The sequence below is a fragment of the Lissotriton helveticus genome, chromosome 3_1, assembly GCF_964261635.1.
Source record: "Lissotriton helveticus chromosome 3_1, aLisHel1.1, whole genome shotgun sequence".
Taxonomy (NCBI): domain Eukaryota; kingdom Metazoa; phylum Chordata; class Amphibia; order Caudata; family Salamandridae; genus Lissotriton; species Lissotriton helveticus.
The window spans coordinates 814,699,244-814,723,124 of NC_136061.1; the positions used below are offsets into that span (position 1 = coordinate 814,699,244).

At 44.7% G+C, this 23,881-nt stretch overlaps 1 protein-coding gene across 5 annotated transcripts in view; it reads right to left on the reverse strand.

The window, feature by feature from the left end:
* LOC144822995 (3-galactosyl-N-acetylglucosaminide 4-alpha-L-fucosyltransferase FUT3-like) overlaps positions 1-23,881 on the reverse strand; it is a 1,018,227-nt gene that overhangs the window by 402,980 nt on the left and 591,366 nt on the right. For 4 of the 5 annotated variants that reach the window (XM_078681091.1, XM_078681090.1, XM_078681092.1 and 1 more), the window contains one exon: positions 16,953-17,015. The exons of the other annotated variant lie outside the window; for it this stretch is intronic. In XM_078681091.1, the coding sequence (XP_078537217.1) occupies positions 16,953-17,015 (63 nt within the window). The remainder of the gene's footprint in view (positions 1-16,952; positions 17,016-23,881) is intronic. 5 annotated transcript variants of the gene reach the window in all.

A 23,881-nucleotide genomic window follows, 5' to 3' on the forward strand; every position in this document is an offset into this window, starting at 1 on the left:
ACGGTTTAATAACGCTGCCTTTTGCTTTATATAAGTTTTCAAATTGTATGAAATATATACCAATAGGTCGTTATTAACCTTTAGGTAGTGGTTTTCTTCATCAAGTCTGGTCGCTTCCATACACATACAGATTTTCAAAGATGATCAAGAACTTTATCTGAATGGAGAGGAATGCACTGAGACGCCAGATCATTCACTAATGTGTAGGCACAGACAGTTACACGGTTCATGCAACAAACACCGACCAAATATGGCTTGCGTGTTGCAAGGCACGCCAGTTCCTGCTATCATCCCCACGTTCAAGTTCTTGGAAAATGGTAGTTATTTGATGCTCAATAATGAAGATTGTTCTGGGTTAATTAAAAGTATTCATTTTATCGTAACAGTAAATGAACGGGTTATTTGCTGCAGAAATGTTCTATTTCCTCCCACACATGAACATAGGGAGTTTTCAATCTGGCCACAAATACCAACCTTGGGAGCACATTTCAACAGCATGGCAAGAATAAGAGCTCTTTTGTCTCAGAGAGAGGTGGCCTTGAGTTCGGCCCGTGAAACTTTCGTGCTTCACATAGCGAACACCCGTACAGAGGTGCAGACCCTTTTAAATACAGATTCGACTTTGCATTTCAGCAAGATTACCCATTCATTTCCATGCAGCAGGAGGCCCATAGGAATGAAGGTGCAATTTGCGATTAGCAATTACCTCATCGCAAATTACGAATTTTTCCGACGGTGCAGGGGTATCTCAAGAACACCCTGCTGCACCCCTGAAAAAAAAATTTGGGGTCATATGGCGCACATAAATTTTGAAAACATTCCTTTACCTCAAAAACGATTTTCAACTCATAATTTGAAAACACTGCACATGGGGAAATGACTTAAAATGTCCTTAAGACACATAAAAGCATTTTTTGATTGCCTTTGCAGCATGTTTCAGTCACCTTTAACATGCCTATGTAACGGAAACATTCAAAATCTAAATTTGCCATGCACAGGTGGGAGCATATTTACAAGCAATTTGCTCCACAGACAAACTTCTTACATTGAAATGGGAAAAATAACATCAGAGACTCTCAATTACCTTATAAAGAAGCAGACACCATTATGTCCTTCTCATCAATATTAAAACCATTGCTTTTTCTCAAAAACGATTTACAAGTCATAATTTGAAAACACTCCACAGCTCCTATGCACATAAAAACCCTGTCAGTACTAATACTTCACATTTTCTCCAATTACAATTTCTCAAAGAAACAAAATCTATTTGTGAAACACTTGAGACAAAGCAACATTTGAAAAACACAACTTTCTTCATAATTTTCTCCTTAAAGCACACTATTTTCTATCTAAATTAAAGAAATTTTTTCTCACCTTAGCAAATACTTTGAGTTTCAAAACAGTCTCAGAAACACACCAATTTGTCTTCAGCAGAGCAAAAGGTATGCACTCCAGAGTCTGCAGCTATCAAAAGCACAGAAATGCTGTAATTCCTCACACAGATCTCTCATGTCACCCAATCAAAACTCTTCCCTCACTTTTTTTCAAAGCAAAACCCTTCCCCCCTCTGCCCCCTCTCTGCTTTTTCTGCATAGCAACCACCTCTTGCAAGACCTCTCACACAACAATGTTGCAATTGAACTCTGAACTCTCAGTGCACCTGCATATCCAAAGCATTCTTTCATTTAATGATTTTTTCTTCGCCACTCAAAATACATCTTTCAACGAACTCATCCATGCACACTAACTTTCTGTTTTCAGCAATCAAAATCCACCAATCACTCTTACTGCTTCATTAACACAGAAACTCCTCAGTTTTTTTCATTTTACACTCTCATTTTTTCAACTGCCATTTCATTGCCACACTTCATCTGACTGCAGGAGAACCTTCTCTCGCCATGTTTTCTGTCTGGATTGTTGGACATAGCTACATCTATTGGGCTCAAAGGTACGCTGAAAACAGGAATTTACCTAACCTCAATTTACAAGATGTGGAAATTAAGTGGTTTGGCCACAGAGGATTAAAATGTCACCAATTGATACCATTGGTGAAAACCTTTATGCATTTGCCAAAACCTGACCTGTTAATTGTGCACTGTGGAGGTAATGATTTGGGCACTTTGACTGGGGTAGGTCTGGAAATGCTTTTAAAGGACACCTTTGAGCAATTGATGGCACTTTTTCCTCAGACTGCCTTGGTATATTCAAATATATGCCAAAGACAGAAATGGAGGTGGTCGAACCAATTTTGTCCACAAATTGAGAAATCGAGGAAGCATGTAAACAAATCTGTTTCAGCTTACATGAGAGACCATGGAATGGGCTCCCTGTACAACAATAACTTGCGTTACTACATGCAAGATATCTACAGAGGAGATGGAGTTCACTTCTCAGATGAGGGCAACAGAGTTTTCACTCTGAATTTAAGAATGTGCATTGGTACCTACTTATAAGTACCTAAATGTACCATAAACCCAAAAGCTCTTCTCAGAGCTACCCTACATCTGATCACTCACAATTATTATTGTACTCTAACTTTTTTCACTAATTTTCAAGAAAGTACGCTCCCCAGAACGCTTCCCGGTTCGCGAACCGAGCGCACTCCACGCAAAAAAACTAAAAAAACGGTATATATTTTTTTGCCCTGCGAGAACCTTTCAAAGCCTCCACATCAAACCTAGGGGGTCAGGGACGATCTACTATGCCCCCTTATGGTCATTTGCCCCTTCGCTTTGGCCTCCTCTTGTCTCTCGATCCTACCGAGAGACAAGATGGCGGCCGCTACGGACTGTTTGGAATGTTTACAGACGCCGAAAAACCAATCAGCTTCGCAAACCTCCGTAACGCGAAAAGTACGCGAAGCGGAGCGCTGTTACAGATATATATCTTTTTTTGAACGTTAATTTCTCAAAATCCACTGGAGCACATATATTGAGACCTAGCAAAGGCACATCGGGCTACCAGTCCCTACAATTTTGCCAAGTTTCGTGCAAATCCATTCAGCCGTTCGATTATTATTATTATTTTTTTTTTTGCCCCGCGGGGCCCTTTTAAAACCTCCACATCAAACCTAGGGGGTCAGCGAGGATCTACTATTCCCCCTTATGGTCATTTGCCCCTACGCTTTCGCCTCCTCTTGTCTCTCGATCCTACCGAGAGACAAGATGGCGGCCGCTACGGACTGTTTGGAATGTTGACAGACGCCGGAGAACCAATCAGCTTCGCTTCACAAAGCTCCGTTGCGCGAAAAGTCCGCGAACCAGACCGCTGCCTGGTCCGCGCTTACAGATATATATCTTTTTTTAAACGTTAATTTCTCAAAATCCACTGGAGCACATATATTGAGACCTACAAAAGGCACATCGGGCTACCAGTCCCTACAATTTTGCCAAGTTTCGTGCAAATCCATTCAGCCGTTCGGGCTAAAAGTGAGGCCAACCGCCCTATGGAAATTAACATGGGAAAAACGCGTTTTGGGACCCCCCTTTTTTCTCGGCCCCCCCTTGACGAACCCCCCCCAAATTTTCAAAGGCTGCTCAGAAACAAAATGTGCCATTTTCCTGAAAATTTCAGCCAATTCCGTCCACAAACGGCAAAGTTATTAGACATAGAATTTTCAAAAAACCCATAGAGAAAAAATCCTAACTATATATACCTACTGGCGACCGCCAGTAGGTAATATATATATATATATATATCCAACAAACAGGTTCCCCAAAGTAGAAAAGCCACACACAGGGAAGTTTCCTTTTCGTTTATTCCGTGCAAGTGACAGCAAAGTTGATAAAAAGCCATCCATCAATATAAACAGCCTGACGCGTTTCACGCTCTCTCGAGCATTTCATCAGAGGCTTTAAAGTTCAAACATCACAGGGCGCATACGCACTACTTGTAATTGTTACCACCTGCCCCAGTGGGCGTTGGCTCTTTCAGAGCATGATGGTCCTTGTAGTGCCATTCATATAACTTCAGTGAGCTGCTCTTTGTGATGCACGAATAAAATCCAAAATAAAGCCACAGTGGGTTTGGAAAGTCTTTCATTTCATCTTTGCTGCAAGTGCCTTCTTGCACAAACTGGCTTCCGTGTCTTTTACGCTGCTTCTTTCAGTGACTGCAGCTCGGTCCACAAAATATTCGTGGCAAGGCTTTTCCCCGGCCGGAGCGGCCGTAAACATCCAACAAACAGGTTCCCCAAAGTAGAAAAGCCACACACAGGGAAGTTTCCTTTTCGTTTATTCCGTGCAAGTGACAGCAAAGTTGATAAAAAGCCATCCATCAATATAAACAGCCTGACGCGTTTCACGCTCTCTCGAGCATTTCATCAGAGGCTTTAAAGTTCAAACATCACAGGGCGCATACGCACTACTTGTAATTGTTACCACCTGCCCCAGTGGGCGTTGGCTCTTTCAGAGCATGATGGTCCTTGTAGTGCCATTCATATAACTTCAGTGAGCTGCTCTTTGTGATGCACGAATAAAATCCAAAATAAAGCCACAGTGGGTTTGGAAAGTCTTTCATTTCATCTTTGCTGCAAGTGCCTTCTTGCACAAACTGGCTTCCGTGTCTTTTACGCTGCTTCTTTCAGTGACTGCAGCTCGGTCCACAAAATATTCGTGGCAAGGCTTTTCCCCGGCCGGAGCGGCCGTAAACATCCAACAAACAGGTTCCCCAAAGTAATAAAAGCCACACACAGGGAAGTTTCCTTTTTGTTTATTCCGTGCAAGTGACAGCAAAGTTGATAAAAAGCCATCCATCAATATAAACAGCCTGACGCGTTTCACGCTCTCTCGAGCATTTCATCAGAGGCTTTAAAGTTCAAACATCACAGGGCGCATACGCACTACTTGTAATTGTTACCACCTGCCCCAGTGGGCGTTGGCTCTTTCAGAGCATGATGGTCCTTGTAGTGCCATTCATATAACTTCAGTGAGCCTCTGATGAAATGCTCGAGAGAGCGTGAAACGCGTCAGGCTGTTTATATTGATGGATGGCTTTTTATCAACTTTGCTGTCACTTGCACGGAATAAACGAAAAGGAAACTTCCCTGTGTGTGGCTTTTCTACTTTGGGGAACCTGTTTGTTGGATATATATATATATATATATATATATATATATATCGTTGTAGAATCTGTTGTTTTCTCGGCGCTTTCTACACCACACAGACAGAAGGACCTCCAGAAGCAGGAAGATTACTGGTGAAGATATTTAATAGCTCACAAGAAGTAGTATTCTCGGCATGACGCGTTTCGGTTAACAGATAACCTTGATCACATAACGACGTGGCAGTTTCATTTGTTTTTAAATACCCATTTTTTTCAAACATTGCAATCATGTGATGAATAAACAGTGAAAAAATACTTCTGTCCATATTATGTCCTTAAACAACAATGATTTTTGGTTGTGGAATTAACCAGTAACAAATATATATACACATATATATATCACTCGTAATGTGTGAGTACCAATTTTCTGCATTAATATATATACTAAATACTATGAGGACTTCCAGTTTACATAATTTAATATTATTGGAGGTGCACGATGGGAGTTGTATTTTAACATCCAGCCACGTGACTCTAAAGAACTCAGAAAAGCATCACAGGAGCGCAAGGGCGTTCAGTGTGTCACGACTTCCACCTGTGAGCAAGGCCAGGAGGCCGAAACGTTAGGTGATTGGAAGTATGCAATAGTGCTTTAAGCTGAAATAAACCAACCTTTTGTCAGTAATGGGCCTCTACTTTGTTGCTGTTTAATTTGATGGGCTGTGACCGCTCAGCCCTCCACAGGGCTTGGTCGGCCCACTCACTGCTGCCGCTCCTGCCTGCCTTTGCCGCCTGCTGCCTGCAGATTCCTTCGCTCGCTGCCGGCTGCTCCTGGGAATTTCCCGCTGCTCCTGGGAATTTCCCGCTGCCCGCTGCTTCTTGGAATTTCCCGCCGCTGCCTCCCTGCGGCCCGCCCCCCTGTGATTCCATTCGCCGCCCCGCTCCCGCCACCCAGCTGCTCCTCCCTCCCGGCTCCTTACTTATGACGCCCCCAGAGCGACCGCGTGCAGCGGACGCGCGCAGCGGGAGCGCCGATTGAGCGCCGAAGGTTCGCCAAAGGTAAGCCTGCCTGTGCCCGTCCGCGCCTGGCCCGCGCCCAGCGCCAGGACCCCTGGCCCTCCCCGCCGAGGCAAGACGACCCGACTGACCTACGACGCCGCCACTCTCAACGCACTCAATGCCGGCCGGACCCACGCCTGCTGCCGAGCCACCCCGAGACGCACCCACGGACCCTTCACCTGCTGCACCTGCAAGTTCACCTGCCTCCGAACCTGCCCCGCACCCGCCAAGACAAACACCAGCAGCAACCACCTCAAGTGCATCCTGATCAACACCCGCTCCGTCCACAGACACGCCGTGGAACTCTGGAACCTCCTCGACGCTACATCACCGGACGTCGCCTTCCTCACGGAAACCTGGATGAACGCCTCCTCTGCACCCGACATAGCCATCGCCATCCCGGACGGGTACAAGATCATCAGGAGGGACCGCATCAACCAGACCGGAGGTGGCATCGCCATCGTCCACAGGAACACCATCCGCATCACGACCGACGCCAACGACTCCTTCGCAGCAGCCGAACATCTCCACTTCCAGATTCACACCGACCCTAAGACGACCCTCAGAGGCACCCTCGTCTACAGACCCCCGGGACCACGCACACAATTCAGCGAAGACATCACAGACTTCATCAGCCCGCACGCCCTCCCCTCCACTGACTACATCCTCCTCGGGGATCTCAACTTCCACCTGGAGAACAACAAGGACCGCAACACCACTGCCCTGCTGGAAAACCTCGCCAACCTCAGACTCAAGCCACTGGTCAACACCCCCACCCACTACGCCGGACACACGCTTGATCCCGTCTTCTCTTCTAGCAAGTACATCACCTTCAGCCACGCCACTGGACTCCACTGGACCGACCACAGCTGCGTCCACTTCAGCTTCAAAAGATCCACGACCCACCACCACCCGCAACAGGTACCTCACAGGAATTGGAGCAAGATCACCGCAGACCAGCTCACCACCTCCCTCAGCCAGAGCCCACCCGCCAACACAACGGACCCCAACGAAGCAGCCCGCAACTTCACACAGTGGCTGACCGCCTGCGCCGACGACCTCGCGCCACTAAAGAACCCTCCCAGCAGACCCAGAAGCAAGAAGGCATCCTGGTTCACCGACGGCCTCAAGGACTCCAAGAAGACCTGCCGCACCCTCGAGAAAGCCTGGCTCCTCGACCGGACCACCGACCACATGACCGCCCTCAACCACGCTACCCGCAAGCACCACCAGCTCATCCGCACCACCAAGAAGAAATCCCTGAAGGAACGACTGGACAACAACGCCCACGACAGCAAAGAGCTCTTCACTATCGTCAAGGAGTTCTCCAACCCCAGCACCGGCACCAACGACATCACTCCGTCACAAGACCTCTGCGACTCCCTCGCCTCGTTCTTCCACCGCAAGATCGCCGACATCCACAACAGCTTCGGCGCCCCACCCACGCACCCAACCGTCGAACCAACGCCCCCCACCGCCACCCTTCGTGCCTGGACCACGGTGACCACCGAAGACACAGCCCGCACGATGAATACCATCCACTCCGGATCACCGACCGACCCCTGCCCACACCACGTCTTCAACAAGGCCGACTCCACCATCGCACCCCAACTCCGGAACATCATCAACGCCTCCTTCAACACCGCCACCTTCCCGGAGAGCTGGAAGCACGCCGAGATCAGCGCCCTCCTGAAGAAACCTACAGCGGACCCCACCGATCTCAAAAACTTGCGCCCCATCTCGCTCCTCCCTTTTCCTGCTAAAGTCATCGAGAAGATCGTCAACAGACAGCTGACCGCCTTCCTCGAGACAAACGGATTCCTCGACCCCTCGCAGTCCGGCTTCAGAGCCAACTACAGCACCGAGACCGCCCTCATCGCAGCCACCGACGACATCCGGACCCTGCTCGACAAGGGGGAAACAGTGGCCCTCATCCTCCTGGACCTCTCCGCTGCGTTTGACACGGTCTGCCACCGCACCCTAGTCCAGCGCCTCAGCAACATCGGTATCCAAGAGAAGGCACTGGAGTGGATCATCTCGTTCCTCGCCGGAAGAACACAAAGAGCCCGCCTCCCCCCGTTTCGCTCCGAGGCCACCGAAGTCATCTGCGGCGTCCCGCAAGGATCTTCACTCTCTTCAACATCTACATGAAACCTCTCGCAGCCATCGCATGCCAGCACAACCTCAACATCATCTCTTACGCCAACGACACCCAGCTGATCCTCTCCCTCACCAGAGACCCCGACACCGCCAGAACCTGCCTACACGAAGGGATGAAAGACGTTGCCGAGTGGATGAAGGACAGCCGCCTGAAACTGAACTCGGACAAGATGGACTCCTCATCCTGGGATCTTCGCCCTCCGCCTGGGATGACTCCTGGTGGCCCCCAGCCCTGGGCACCGCACCCAAGCCAACCAACCACGCACGCAACCTGGGCTTCATCCTGGACCACTCCCTCTCGATGACCAGACAAGTCAACGCCGTCTCCTCATCGTGCTTCAACACCCTGCATATGCTTCGCAAGATCTTCCGCTGGATCCCGACCGAGACCAGGAAGACTGTCACCCAGGCACTCGTCACCAGCCGACTGGACTACGGAAACGCCCTCTACGCCGGAACCACAGCCAAGCTACAGAAAAGACTCCAGCGCATCCAGAACACCTCCGCCCAAATCATCCTGGATGTCCCCCAACGCAGCCACATCTCCAGCCACCTGAGGAACCTGCACTGGCTCCCCGTCTACAAGAGGATCGCGTTCCGGCTCCTCACCCACGCACACAAGTCTCTCCATGACCTGGGCCCCAAGTACCTCAACGACCGCCTGACCTTCTACACGCCCACCCGCCAGCTACAGTCCACCAGCCTCGCCCTCGCAGCCGTACCACGCATCCGAAGAGCCACCGCCGGAGGAAGATCCTTCTCTTACCTGGCTGCCAAGACTTGGAACTCCCTCCCCATCCACCTTCGGCTGACCCAGGACCATCTCGCCTTCAGGAAACAACTCAAGACCTGGCTGTTCGAGCAGTAGCATACCCCTCCCCCCAAGCGCCTTGAGACCCTCCCGGGTGAGTAGTGCGCTATACAAATGGCATGATTGATTGATTGATTGATTGATTGCTCCATGCCCATGACTTTGAGGCTACCCTAAAGGGTCGGAGGCTCCGGTAACTGGAGAAGCTGTGTGTTGTATTTCAAGAGGAGCATGACTCACTCACGCGCCCAGCCTACTTAGGAGATGCAAATGGGGCGAAATCAACTGTGTGCGTGTTGGAAGGGATTCAGAAATGAATTATTTCATTTTCTGATCGTGCTGGCAAAACGGAGTTGTTTCAGACTTTCAACAAGAATGCTGCAATGTGCGCAGAAAAATACTCACCTGGCTGTTTAAAGTGAACTATTCCACACCAACATAAGTGCACAGCTTTCAAGGTACGAATTCTGAATGTCAAAACTAAATACTATGAGGACTTCCAGTTTACATAATTTAATATTATTGGAGGTGCACTATGGGAGTTGTATTTTAACATCCAGCCACGTGACTCTAAAGAACTCAGAAAAGCATCACAGGAGCGCAAGGGCGTAAAGTGTGTGACGACTTCCACCTGTGAGCAAGGCCAGGAGGCCGAAACGTTAGGTGATTGGAAGTATGCAATGGTGCTTTAAGCTGAAATAAACCAACCTATTGTCAGTAATGGTCCTCTACTTCGTTGTTGTTTAATTTGATGGGCTGCTCCATGCCCATGACTTTGAGGCTACCCTGAAGGGTCGGAGGCTCCGGTAACTGGAGAAGCTGTGTTTTATTTATATATATATATATATATATATATATATATATATATATATATATATATTTATATATATTTTTTTAATGTTGACTGAATCCTTCCTCTATCCACAGTGTTTGACTACAAGCGCTCCTCCCCTCCCGTGTTGCAGCTCATGGGGCCCTAGTTGGGTGACCTAAGTGTGTGTTCCCAGTCAGTTTTTATAAAATGCTGTGGTTTACCTCGAGCCCGGAAGTTAGTCATTCCAAGGTAGGCGCCATCTTGGAGGTTATCAATCTAGTGTTTAGATGCACATGCATGCTGATTGCAGAACAACCCGGTTATAAATACTGGCGCTCCGCAAACACTCATTGTTCATCGGAGCCACGGGCAGGCATTGTCTTGGGCGAGAGAGATGCTGTGACGAAGTAAGTACGGCATAGCCTATAACCCAGGCATCATATCCAGACATACTACTATTCAACTCTGTATATGTATGTATATATATATATATATATATATATATATATCTATATATATATATATTTTTTAACGTTGACTAAATCCTTCCTCTATTCACAGTGTTTGACTACAAGCACTCTTCCCCTCCCGTGTTGAAGCTCATGGGGCCCTAGTTGGGCGTTCCCTGTCAGTTTTTATAAAATGTTGAGAAACTGTTACATCGTGTTTTTGTTCCCTATATAGATGACTACTGACACACAGCACTTATGCATTATAAAAGGGCACCGATCTCTGCAAACTGAAAGCGCATTTAGAGTGTGTGTTTCTTGTTATATGTATTGTATTGTCTTGTACATCTTGAACATAACTTCAAAAGGGCAGCACAATATACACGTAAAAATTACGCTGAACTATCGTGCATGGAGTGAAAAATATGTCACCTTTTAAACCTTTCACGAGTGTGGTGAAGGGGTGTTTCGAGTATATCAGAGTATATACTACCATTATTATCTTTGTTCCTCTATCCTTCCAGATCGTTTTTAAAGAGAATACCAAGTAGGTATTGGATAAATGTATTTTTGACAAAGATGCATATTAGCCTTTGACATTGACTAGGCTGACCACATCAGGTAACAGTCACAGTGGTAAAAGGGATCAACATGCTAGGTCCTGAAGAGAAGCTTAAGGGTAGGCTTTGAAACATGTAGACCCCTGAGGAAATTGCCCATTATAGCACTTTTTCCTCCTTTTTCCCACTTTTATTGATACCAGCTCACTTTCCTTTTGTGCCTGCAGTTTTTCACCGACCGATGTAATCCCTGGAAGTCTGCCCGGAGAGGGAGCGAGGGAGCAAGGAGGACAAGGGAACTACAATTCCCTCCCTGCACAGCGGCACGCTCAACGCCACCGCACCGTCATCATATGTGCCTGGAGGCGCTTAAGTTGCGGTAGGGGTTCCCGCAGTGCGGGACACGCGTGGGCATGCCCGGGCCACGTGAAGGCAAAGCCCATGCCAAGGGTGGGCCCGTCTGCCCTCGTCCGAGACTGGACAAGGCTGGGCAGGGCCACCCCTCTTGGTCCTGTGATACGAAATAACAACGTACCAGTAAGACTTTCTAAACTTTTATGATCTTGTATCACGGCATAACGGCAGAATAAGCGAACTGGGAAAAAGGAAATTGGCAGTAACAACCAAGGGGAAGCCTGGGGCTAAAACAGCACTGATTACAAATTATATGAAAAGTGCAATGGGTATTGTCAATAATGAGATTGTTCAGGTTGAGGAGCGACTAGCTGCTACACTGATTTCTGCCCAAAAAGAGACTAAATCTGTCATGGTGGAGGATGGTGAAAGTAGTACTAGTTCTGAGCTAGAAGTACAGGATCCTGGCGCAGACAATGGTAGGATAAACTTCAGCCAGAAGGACAAAAGTTCCAATTCTTCTAACCTACCTAAGTCAGTTTTTGCAAGTAGGCCTGGATATTGTGTGTATCGACAATTTCTCCCGAAATATCTGTAGTATCCAACTCACCAGAACTGATTTCACCACCTGCTAATGGGTGTAAGCAGCAAACAGCACCAGCGTCGCTAAAGAATAGCCTCGAAAGAAAAGAAAAAAAGGGGAAAGACATCAAAACAGGATTAAAGAAAGTCTCTAATAAGTCAGGATGATGCAGCACTACATATGCAAGGCATCGAGACACTTTTTAAAAAGCTACACAGGAAGATAGACACTATCGAGAGGCGAGTTATGTCCGAGATAAAAACTGCAAAAAGATATTTCCACACTAATGGAACTGGTCACAGCTTTGTGGTCATCAAATGTTAATAATATATGCCAGAGGCCCATGCTAAAGAGGAAGGATAAGGAATTACAACAAAACGAGCAAAGCCACAGTAGTGGAGTAGTAGAGACTAATAGATATCAACCCCCTGTATTGCATAGTAAGGAAATACCAGGATTGTATAGATTACACCCAATTACTAATAGTATAAATGGTAATTTTATAATGGTAATCTAAAAAATGGTGAAAAATACACCCAATTGTTGGCTAGCCACAATCGACCGAAGACGCAAAAAACGCCCCAAGACTTTGTGAAAATGTTATCGAAACATGGGACACACTGATGAACCAGGTTGTACACTGGTTCTTCAGTAACCCATTGTAGTTAATGTTAAGCAGAGTAAGCTGAGTGGGTAAAGGGGAAAAGCTATATGAAGGGGATTACATTGTAGTAAATTTCCGCCATCCTGATGTGGTAGGTCGCCTATTGGATGAGGCTTCGGCAAAATACTCCTGGCAATATGACGATTGTAATGAGGGCATTATTGCTTTACCCCTTGGATATTTTTACAGATCTAGCCCTGAGCCATCCTTTCAAATAGGCAGAAATACCTGCACCCCTGTTAATCTTAGGTTACCATTCATGCCTAATAGGTTTGCACCCCTTGGAAGCTGCAGCGAGGTTGATTGACTGGGCTTAAAAATAACTAAATTAGATGTTAGCTCTTGCACTCCAAATCAACTAGATATACCTAGGGAAGAAGTATGCAAGACAGTGGGTAGGATGAAGGAAATTAACCCTTGTACCCCCTTAAAAGGAATGGAAGTAAATCCTACGGAAGCGTTGCAACTAGATACCTTTAGTAATCCTACTTATCAAAAAAGTTTGATTGGGGTAGCTCTAATGGACTGCTCACTAGTCGGATCACTACAAATTATGACATGGAATGTCGCAGGGGTCAAAAATAAACTGTAAAACCCAGTATAGCTAAAGAGCATTCAGCACTGTTCCCTGATTCTTTTACAGGAAACTTGGGTGACAGAAGCCTTTTATATTAATGGTTTTAAAACATTTTTTTCCAATGCAATACCGTCTACGGCGGGTAGAGCGAGCGGAGGCCTGGCCGTATTAACTTCCATATTAGCACCCCTGACTCTAAAGAAGATCTGTACTAACTCACGGTACTTTCAGCTTCTAGTTTTTACTATCAAAGGAAATCAGAATATTGTACTCATTAATTTCTACAACAATATTTTTGACAATACAAGACAGGAGAGAATTTCACAACTGGAGGGAGTGTTGGATAGATTTTTGAAAGAACTGTGGTGCAAAAACATTATAATCTGGGCAGGGGACTTTAACACTGAACTGTGTGGATATACTATAGGGGACCAATGTGGTTACGAAGACGTACTTGGTGACCAAATCTCCCATTTCCCTCGTAATTTATATGGCGAAGCCATTAATCATGTTATGTTTAATTTTGATTTAGAAATTATGGAGCCAGGACCCTATGAGGGAGTACATATTAAACACACATATGAAGGGGCTAGATCGTCTTCATGTATCGACCTTTTTTTAATATCCAGAAACTGCGGGTGTCTGGTTGAAAAATGCTTTATACAACCTAGTCTGCTAAGTGACCATCACCCTGTCCTGTTAATATTAAACTCTAAATTATATTACATAACGAAGATAACCCCACTTGCAACTAACCTCAAAACCCAAGGTGAAAATGGGATATCGATAAAGCGGGCCGGCGTAGATCCCACAATGCTTGTGGAGAATATAATGCAAAAAAAAAACATTATATAAAAAAAGTTTGGATAACCTATATAGTAACATAGATATTGTCACTTCTTGGATACCTGCGATTACCGCGCTGCGATGGACGATGCTCCCATGCCTTGTAAGCATTAATATGACACACAATTTTCTAATAATGGCCACCACGAGTGGGCCCCTTTCCAAAGCACTCCTTCTCCCATTGTTGGGGAGGGATCCAGCATTTATGTCCTGGAGTCCACAGAGACAAGGAGTCGCAAACAGCGGAGGCCTGGGTTTTTACCCCATTACCGCTGGGATCACAGCACCATACACCGAGACCGGCACGCTCAATGGAACTTTTTGGACTATGTCCCCCTAGGCGGAAACTATAACCTCTCTGTATGTACTGCGGTGCCCGAGCAACCTCTGGACAATAACCGGTGGAGCTGTCCCACACAAATATAGAGGAGTTTGGCTCTGGTTCACCCCTCAGCCATCACTTACCCAGCCGGACGTCAGACACTGTTTTTCCTCGTCTTCCCGTTGTGCCTCCTTTACCCTCACCCTCCTCCTCCCTCCATTATTATCCTATACCTCCCCTATTCCTTCCCTCTCTTCCCTTGCCTATTTTTTCCTCATGTTTATGCTATGCTTTTGTACTCATGTAATTCCTGTAACTACGCTCCAGTAACTGATGTAACTTTGTAACCTTGTTCTGAAACAATGTTCCTTCCTCAAGTAAAGCGCTCTGATACCTCCGGGTCTAGCCAGCGCTATATAAAACTCAATAAATAAATAAATAAATTGTGTTTTTCTCTCCTGTATAGATGACTACTGGCACACAGCACTTATGCATTATAAAAGGGCACCGATCTCTGCAAACTGAAAGCGCATTTAGAGTGTGTGTTCCTTGTTATATGTATTTTATTGTCTTGTACATCTTGAACCTAACTTCAAAAGTGTAGCACAATATACACGTAAAAATTACGATGAACTACCTTGCATGGAGTGAAAAATATATCACCTTTGAAACCTTTCCTGAGTGTGGTGAAGGGGTGTTTTGAGTATATCAGAGTATATACTACCATTATTACCTTTGTTCCACTATCCTTCCAGATAGTTTTTAAAAGGAATACCAAGTAGGTATTGGATGAATGTATTTTTGACAAAGATGCTTATTAGCCTTTGACATTGACTAGGCTGACCAAACCAGGTAACAGTCAGAGTGGTAAAAGGGATCAACATCCTAGGTCCTAAAGAGAAGCTTAGGGGTAGGCTTCGAAACATGTAGACCCCTGAGGAAACTGTCCATTATAGCACTTTTTCCTCCTTTTCCCCACTTTTATTAATACCAGCAATAGGGAGTATTTAAGTTTAGTTTTCTACGCAGCCGGGTATTTGTTAACTCATTTATCTTCTGACCCTTCCACTCTCACATCAAACACCTTGTTTCACTTCACCTGAAAGTGCTTTCACGTATCGTAGGTCGAAGCATGCCCCGTTCCGCAGCGGGGCGGGAAGAACCCGATGATGTAGCAGGCCACCAAGGGACCTTTTGGTGGGTGAGGGTTATTTTTGAACACATATTGTTTCTCTCATGCGAGTTTAGTCACTGTTTGTAAGAATAGCACAGTTCTTTGGAATAGAGAGTGGACTCCCTTTATTTTTTCATTTTGTTCGTACACTTTATCTGCTACATAGACTTTGATGCTTGGACTGAGATTAATAGTGTACACACACCACTCTGTGTAGGTGTACAAGATTAGTTAAACACTGCAGGTACCTGTCAACTTTAAATTTAAAAAGAGGAATTACGTTTTGGTCAGGAAGCGAGAAGCAAATATATACAAAACTACATTTGTTTCAGAATTGCAAAATGATTTTGTTACACATCACCAACCATGATCTAAGGGACTCCTTTATCTACATACTAATTGCCACCTTGTATAAACAGAGCGAGTATGTCAAATTATAACGAAATGGGGTCCCATCAGCAAAAACAATATAAGGATTTGTAAAGTAAACACAGGTGCAATGATTATCAGAGCTGGCCAAGGGACACATTTGGAATCTTTTTCGGTGTTTCCATGCTGGTAGGAGGATGAGTGAATATACATAAACAATCAAAAACACTGTAGGAGAAAGTGCCAACACTAATTCCGACACTGTATTCTTTCTGTATTCTGCATTCTTTCCCACATATACAGCTGAATGTTATGACTAGTTAAGTGACCTTCATAAGGACAGGCCTAAGGGAAGTCATGTTTGGAAATGGCAAGGACAGTGCTTACATTTGTCATATATGCCTTTTTAACTTTGTGCACAATGATGACATGGCTGTCAAGCTGACATATATGTTTCATTGCTTTAGAGAAACATTCCCTTGTAGGTGGGTAATGTCAGGAAGCAAAGCAGTATGTGTAGTGTAAATCAGGTGGGTTAGTGACTATTGAACTTGATGTATGAGTGCTATACAGTGTTTACCTTTAAGTGAGCCTTGTAAAGGACTGTCTTGGCCTTAGTATGGGTCTGCACATGCTTCCACCCAACCGAAGGGATGCATTATGATGTTAGTGAGTGGTAGCTGTTTAGGGTCCTCACGATACGTAGACAACATCCACAATGTGCTGTGATGTTGCAAAAAAAAGGGTAGTCTTGACTACACATGATCCCTTCAACAGAGTAAGGGCGAATGCAGAACACCTACCAAGGTGAAAATGTATACAATGCATGGAGGTGGGCAGGACTTAGTCAGTTTGAGCAAATATGTAAGGATAGGACGTACACATACAACTTTAAAGCATGCTACCATGTTGCCTTTGTCACTGGTAGCCACACTCATCCCTTATTATTACATAAAAATACATCCTTAGCAACCTGTTGATGTGGCCATGTGAAGTAATTTCCAAGACAGAATATACACAAAGAAAAACTTTTCGCAATGCACTCCACTTGTTTTTAAAATTATACACGTTTCACATAGACACTAAAATCTGATGTCTGTGCATGTGATTGATCTATTCACAAATTCATGAGCTATGAATCATCCTTTGCGAATTACTGGCATATACCTCTGGCAGTTGAATCTGACAAACTCGCAATTTTTGCCTCATCGTGAAATGGTTGGTGTCCACCTGAAATATATAATAGTAGAAAGATGGTATATTTTTCCACACCCAATATTTAATTGAGGTTTGTAGATCATACAAAACAGGAACAAATAAGATTTACAACATATCAGTATGTACTACACATTTCAAAACTACATTAGCGATATGATTATTTTACATAAATAGGGAGGCCATTGTAGGATAAGCTGTACTCAATAATCCCCATCTCACTTATCAGTCATATTTCTGATGTGTGATTACTCTTCATGCTATCCAAGAGAATCCTCACCCCAATAGTTTCTGCATCCATGTTAAACATATGTGTCTGATCTTGTGGTAGTGACATATATTACGTCATCAGTCAACAAGACATAAACCCAATCTTTATCTATTAATGTCATGATAATGCCAGATGGTTTTTGGATGGTGCATCTCATGCCTCCAAAGCCCTTTTTCTCACAGATTTGAAGGGATGTATTTTAATCTATGTCGTTCCCTGTACAGCTGGTGAACAATGCCAATGGAGACGTGATCATTAAAATCAAATATTGTATATTAGACTGTCAAACTTCTTTCGACATAAAAACACACTCTATCTCAAGAAGCACGGGACCAGCATGGGCAGTACATTTGCTCCTAGTATAGTAGGGCTATATGTCCACCACTTGGAGGCACACAGTATTCTAAACCAGCCGCGGTGCGTCCATTGGGGCGTAGGGGTGTAGCCCCACTAAGCCACATGGACCCACCGTCGCGTCGTCAAGAGCTGAGAGCACACTAAAAATATTGAATGATCATCAATCTTATAGTCGGCAGCGCCGCAGCGCTACCCCCCGGGAATCCGGGACACACCTGACTTATCCGGAGTGCGCAGGGGGGCTGGGCCTGCTGCAGCTTGAGTGACAGTCACTCAGCTGCAGCAGTACTGCGTAAGTGCATTTATGGGCTGAAACCTGCCAGAGCATGCGCATACACTGTACCTGCTGAAGTTCCCCTTAGAGAGAGGGACCAGGGGGTGCTGCTTGCTGCTTTAGACGGGCCGTAGCCCCCGGGGTTGCAAAGTGCGACTGGGCGATTAGTTAGTGTGCCTCCCTAGCCCATCCTGGCGCTGCATGCAGCGCCAGGATTGGCTGGTCCACCGCGCAGAAGGCAGGCAATCCATTATTGGATGCCGCGCGTGGGTGGTGGCACACTGCCTCAGCCACACTGCATAATGGCCAATCACTGTGTGACTTCGTGTGAAGCCATGCAGTGATTGGCCATTTCGGGCCGCGCGCGCTGCTGAGTGTGATGCGGTTATTCTCAATCTCTAGCCTGGGGTTCCCTCGTGCGCAGGCAGCAGACCGTCTGACTCCCGCCTCACCGTCACGATGACTTTCTGTGCCTGCCCTGTGTTGTTGTTGTCGTGCTCCGTGCTCGGTCGTGTACACACAGTCAGGTAAGGCCACAGTGCATCATATTTAAATGATGAAATGATGAAATCAAATACAGTAGTACATTCCGTTTTTAGTAAGACAATATCCGTACTGGCTCAGTAGGCCTTGTCGATGGTGTTTACTGCAGGCCCGGGAGCCAATCAATTATCAACTCAAAATTAACACACATTGAATTATGGTTAGTGTTTGTAATTGCTAATGCTGAACGAATAAAGCTGTATGTTACTATATAGAGTACAAAACTAGTGCCCTACAAAAATATCAGAACCAGAATATTGTCTACCTCAATATTGGGAACGTAGGTATGTATATGAAGTGTATATTTAATATTCTTAACTACCCATATACATTTGAGATTATCAAAAAACATAAACATAAAAAAAACGCCGTAAACACTATCGGGCACATGCATCATTGTCAATTCGCAAACGGTGCGAATCGCAATTTTCGGCCGTTTGCGAATGCAATCGACAAAATTGGGATGCATCATGTTTTTCGCAAATTTAGAAAGCGCAATCATGTTGCGATTTCTAAAATTGCGATTGCATTTAAGAAATCGCAATTTGCGATTTCTTAAATGCAATGCAAAAACATTTTAAATTTGCGAATTCGCAAATAGGGAGAGGTAAATTACCATGAAGTCGACCTTCATGGTAATTTGCGAAAACTTTCAAAAATGCACAAAAGTGCATTTTTGAAAGTTTCATTTTACAAACACAAATGCCCTTGGGGCATGTGTGTGAGAAAAATGCACTTAAAGTTATATTTCAGGGATGCAGGGGGGGGTCCTTTGGTCCTTCCTTTGGACCCCCCCTGCACCCTTGAAATTGCATTCTCAATTTGCGATTCGCAAATTGCTAATCGCAAATTGAGAATGACTTCCCATTCATTCCTATGGGCCTCTAGGCCCATAGGAATCAATGGGAAGGGATTCCTTAATTGCGATTTGCAAATTGTGAATCGCAATTAAGGAATTTTAAGAAATCGCAAACAAAATTGTGATTTCTTGATGCATAGCCGTTTGCGATTTCTTAATTGCAATTCCTTAATTTTCGCAATTAAGAAATTGCAAACGGCAACAATGATGCATGTGGCAGTATGTAGTTAAGAGGCTGCTAATCCGCCGTGTGACTGCAAACACATGAACAATGCGCTAGGGCCCCGTCTTACTGGCTTTTCTTGCAACATTTTCCTGACGTCTTCCGTTTGAATAATTATCTAGATGAAGATTATTTTTTGGGAGGAGTGCTCAAAAATGTAAAGCATTTCCTTAGAAAACGCCAGGTAACTACTGGAAAGCAAAGAAAACTCGGTGTGTGAATGCACTTGCTGCAAAGACCTGTGTGTTAATCTCAAGTCAGGGGCACATCGCTGCGGGCGGGGCAGACACAGCTTTCATTGTTAGGATATCGATAGAAGGCGCTTCAATGAACCAAACTAACTATAGTAAAACCTGCTATTTACGGTGCTTCGAAGCCGCGCGAGTGTAAATCAACTTGTTGTTTCCGGAGTAGGCTTACTGTTCCCTGTAGTCTGATCCGATGAGAGTGAATGGAAAAAAATCCTCGGATAGTGACTCGTGAGTAATGAATGAATGTCACGGTCGATCCTCACATGATCAGACAAACAACAAACCCATCAAGTGCTTTCTGTGCATCTCATCGGCATCGAACACGAACACACTATCTAAAACCGATCACACACACACACGTCACATCATGATGAGGAGGTGATGCTTGCACCGATCGCACATGATGTGCGACACATGTTGTATGTATGTATGTACCGGGCAGGCGGCGGCTCCCTACAAGCGAGGATTCGGCGTGCGTGTGCCCTGCTGATGCCCGCAGCCCTGTGTATGTATGTGTGCGTCAAGGTTCAATACTTTGGGAAAAAGTCACTGATTACAAGCCATCTAATGGTGTCAGGCAAAAATGTTTTGTAACCAGGCCCAGTGCCTTTATGTGATCCTGGCTCCTGGACCAGGGTCAAGGATCACACATTAGAGGGGAGGTCTTGACTACATACATTAACTGTTTGCTGTGGGCGTTAACGTGTGTAGATTTATATAACGCAGCAGGTTATCACTCGTAGGGTTTCCAGACGCTGTCCATATGTACGGGGACATTTTTAGATTTGCCCAGAATCACAGGATGTTGCGCTGACGCCAAGATTTGAACCCGAATCTCTAGCTCCCTAGTCGGCAGCTCTGACCCTGCACCACACCTTCGGTGGAACAACTGATTGGCTCACAAGTGGTGAACATTCATACAAAGTCCTAAACCAGTCCTCCACACACGGTGGCATTAATTTGTAAGTTAGCAGGTATATGATCATCAGATTAAAGTAGAACCATGAAGAACTGGACTCAGGCCTATTGCCAAAAGTAGACGAAAAACCCAAGTTAATTTACACAATTTATTTTTTTTTCCATGCAAAAAAGACTTATTACAATGATGAAGTCAAATACAGTACATTCCGTTTAGTAAGACAATATCTGTACTGTAAATGAACTTGTTGTTTCCCACATTTTGAGTAGGCCTACTGTTCCCTGGTTCCTCCCCTCCACTCCATAATAACACCAGATTTATTTCCATCAAGTCCCACTTTCCCTTCGTTCGGCCCCCTGGCCTGGTCTGCCTCCACTCCAGTTCATGTGCCACTGGCTGCCAGCACGAATCCACACCCCCCTCGCCCCCGGGCCCGCCACCTACACAGGCCTCAGCCTGCGCTGCGTGACGGTGTACAGTGCAGCTCTGTCTCCACTTTACCTATACACTTTTCTTTATCAGCTGTTTTTTTCTCTACTCTCCATACAAAGTTCCAGCTCTGTCTCCATCACATCAAATCTGCTTACCTTCTCTTTCCCGCTGTTTTTGGTTTGCTCCACTCCCTCTTTTCTTCCCTGCTGTCTTTGAATTTTCATTTCTATTGTTAACATTCCTTTAATCTTGTTTCCCTACAGTCCTGTGTTCTTTTGTCTCTCACCTTGACCACTTCTCTCTCCTTTCTCAGGCCTATACATTTCCTTTTTTGAAAAACACCCTGATATGGGCCACCTCTGTATTTGTATATGATTGCATTAGTCATAAACAAAAAGCAGAGGCCCACAGACACCTTGTGGATGATTTTCTGACTTGGTTCCATATACCCATCCATCACAGGTACTATACTAGGTTTGTCATATGAGATTGACCAGGGTGACACTGACACACTGCTCATGAATGATAAATAGACTGAGGCTTAATGACAATGCTCAATATGTCTGTGAATAGAATAAATACTAATAGTTTTTTTAATGTATTTTTAAGCGTGTTACTAAACTAAGATGTGATCTTGCACAGGGCAAATATCCAAAACCAAATCAGCGCTGGCTATTTTGCCTAAGTGGGCATAGTGTGACAAGAAAACTTATGTATTAATGCATTTTGAGTAGCAATATGAATTTCAAATGCAGTTTTTGAGTTCGCGTAATATAAAACAAAAAATAGAAAAATCAGTTGTTGGCCTATATATGGAGGTGCGTTGGAAGTCTGGCAGAGCTAGCCTATGTTTGTGGTCCCAGTAGTGAAATAGCAGCAGGCAGCAGCGCAGAAGGTTAATGTGCCTGCTGCAAAGAACATGTACCTGATGCAGATCACAAAATGCATATGATGTAAATAGGTCATTGAGTCACTGTTTTTGTCAGAGGGATCCTTTTGTTACTTGCAGTTTGTAAGTTAAAATCCTAACAAACAACAGCGAGCTAATAACTGTCATCTAAGAGCTGCATGCAAACTGCAAGGAAAAAATTGGAGCGTTATGTTTTTTTACCCACAGTCTTTGTTTGATTACCCTAGTGTTTCAAAAATAAATTGTTATCTTTTCATTTTCAGCACCTGGTAAAGCCTGACAACCTGAAACATTACTACATTTTGGGGCAATTTTTCAGCAAACAACAAGAGGACCCCAACCTCTTTTGCTGCTCTTTCACTCCGGCTGCAAAACACCAGTGTTGAAGGTAAGGAAACTGATGCTATATTTTTTTACATGGGAGTTTGGGCTATGTATGTGGTCACTCTCAAGGCCCTCAAGCAGTGTCTGTTTCAGTGCCTCCAGCAACCACTATGGCACAGAGAGGCAGGAGGCAGTAAGGCTGTATTTTTAGCAGTCATTTTGTGGAAAGGGGAGATTTTGGAGATGTATTACAATACTGCACAAGATATATGTATTTATACTGAAATTTGATATTATTGCACTGCACCTTATACGTTGTACTTTGATTATTGACCGGTTTCTTTAATATATATATTAGTAAGGCCAGCAACACCATCATGAATACAATACAAGAGCTGATTACAAGGTCATTCCAGGCACGGCCACTTGAAGAAAAACTACATTTAAAGCAATTAGGACCTCATCAGCCTGACATAAACCTACAGAAAACTTCCCAGGACAGAGGAAAAATGTCAAACCGTACATTCTCAAATTCCTGGTACACAAAAGCTGATTGGCTTACAGGGTGCCCTGGAAGAAATTCTCTGTTCTGCTTCCCCTGCATGCTGTTTGGTGGTGACTTTTCTTGGACACGTCAAGGAATCACTGACTTGAATCATTTGTCGGAAAAAATAAAGAAGCATGCATACACAAGAAATCATATGGAAAACCTGATGAGACTGGGAATGTTGGGGGAAGACACACCAATTGAGCAGCAGATAAATGATGCATATCGCAAAACCATATAAAAACACAATGAAGCCATTGATAAGAACAGACAAATTCTATCCAAGATAATTGATTGCATTCGTTTCTTTGGTGCTTTCGAACTGGCATTGCGAGGCCATGGTGAATCAGAAAGTTCCTCAAAAACTGGGATCTTCAGAGGCCCAGTGGATTTAATAGCAAGCATAGACAAGGATTTGGAAACACATTTAGCAAGTGCTACAGTCTTTAAGGGCACCTCTAAAACAATACAAAATTAACTCCTTGAGTGTATGCACGAGATTATAAGAAGCCATATTGTGCAAGAGTTGAGAAACACAGACTTTGTGGTCACTAAAACACAGTCCGTATTAGTGTTTCGGTACCTTGACAGTGACAGAAACGTTGTGGAGAGGTTCTATGGTTTCACACATTTAAGAGACTCTAGTGCAGCAACCATTACTGAAGGTATACTGTGCCAACTGAACTCAATTTTTCCGGAGCTGCCTCAAAAACAAAAACTTATAGCACAAAGCTATGATGGTGCGTCTGTAATGAGTCAAAGCATTAGTGGAGTACAGAAATGAATTCGAGATGTGTAGCCTAATGCTCATTATGTGCAAATTTTCTTTCAGGATATAGGAGGAATGGCAGCATTCTTCTCACGTTCCCCCAAAAGAACAGAAGCCCTTCATGAGATTGTGGACAAAAGCGTTCCAAGGGGATCCTCAACTCGTTGGAACTTTAACATTCGTACAGTCAACCTAATCTTTG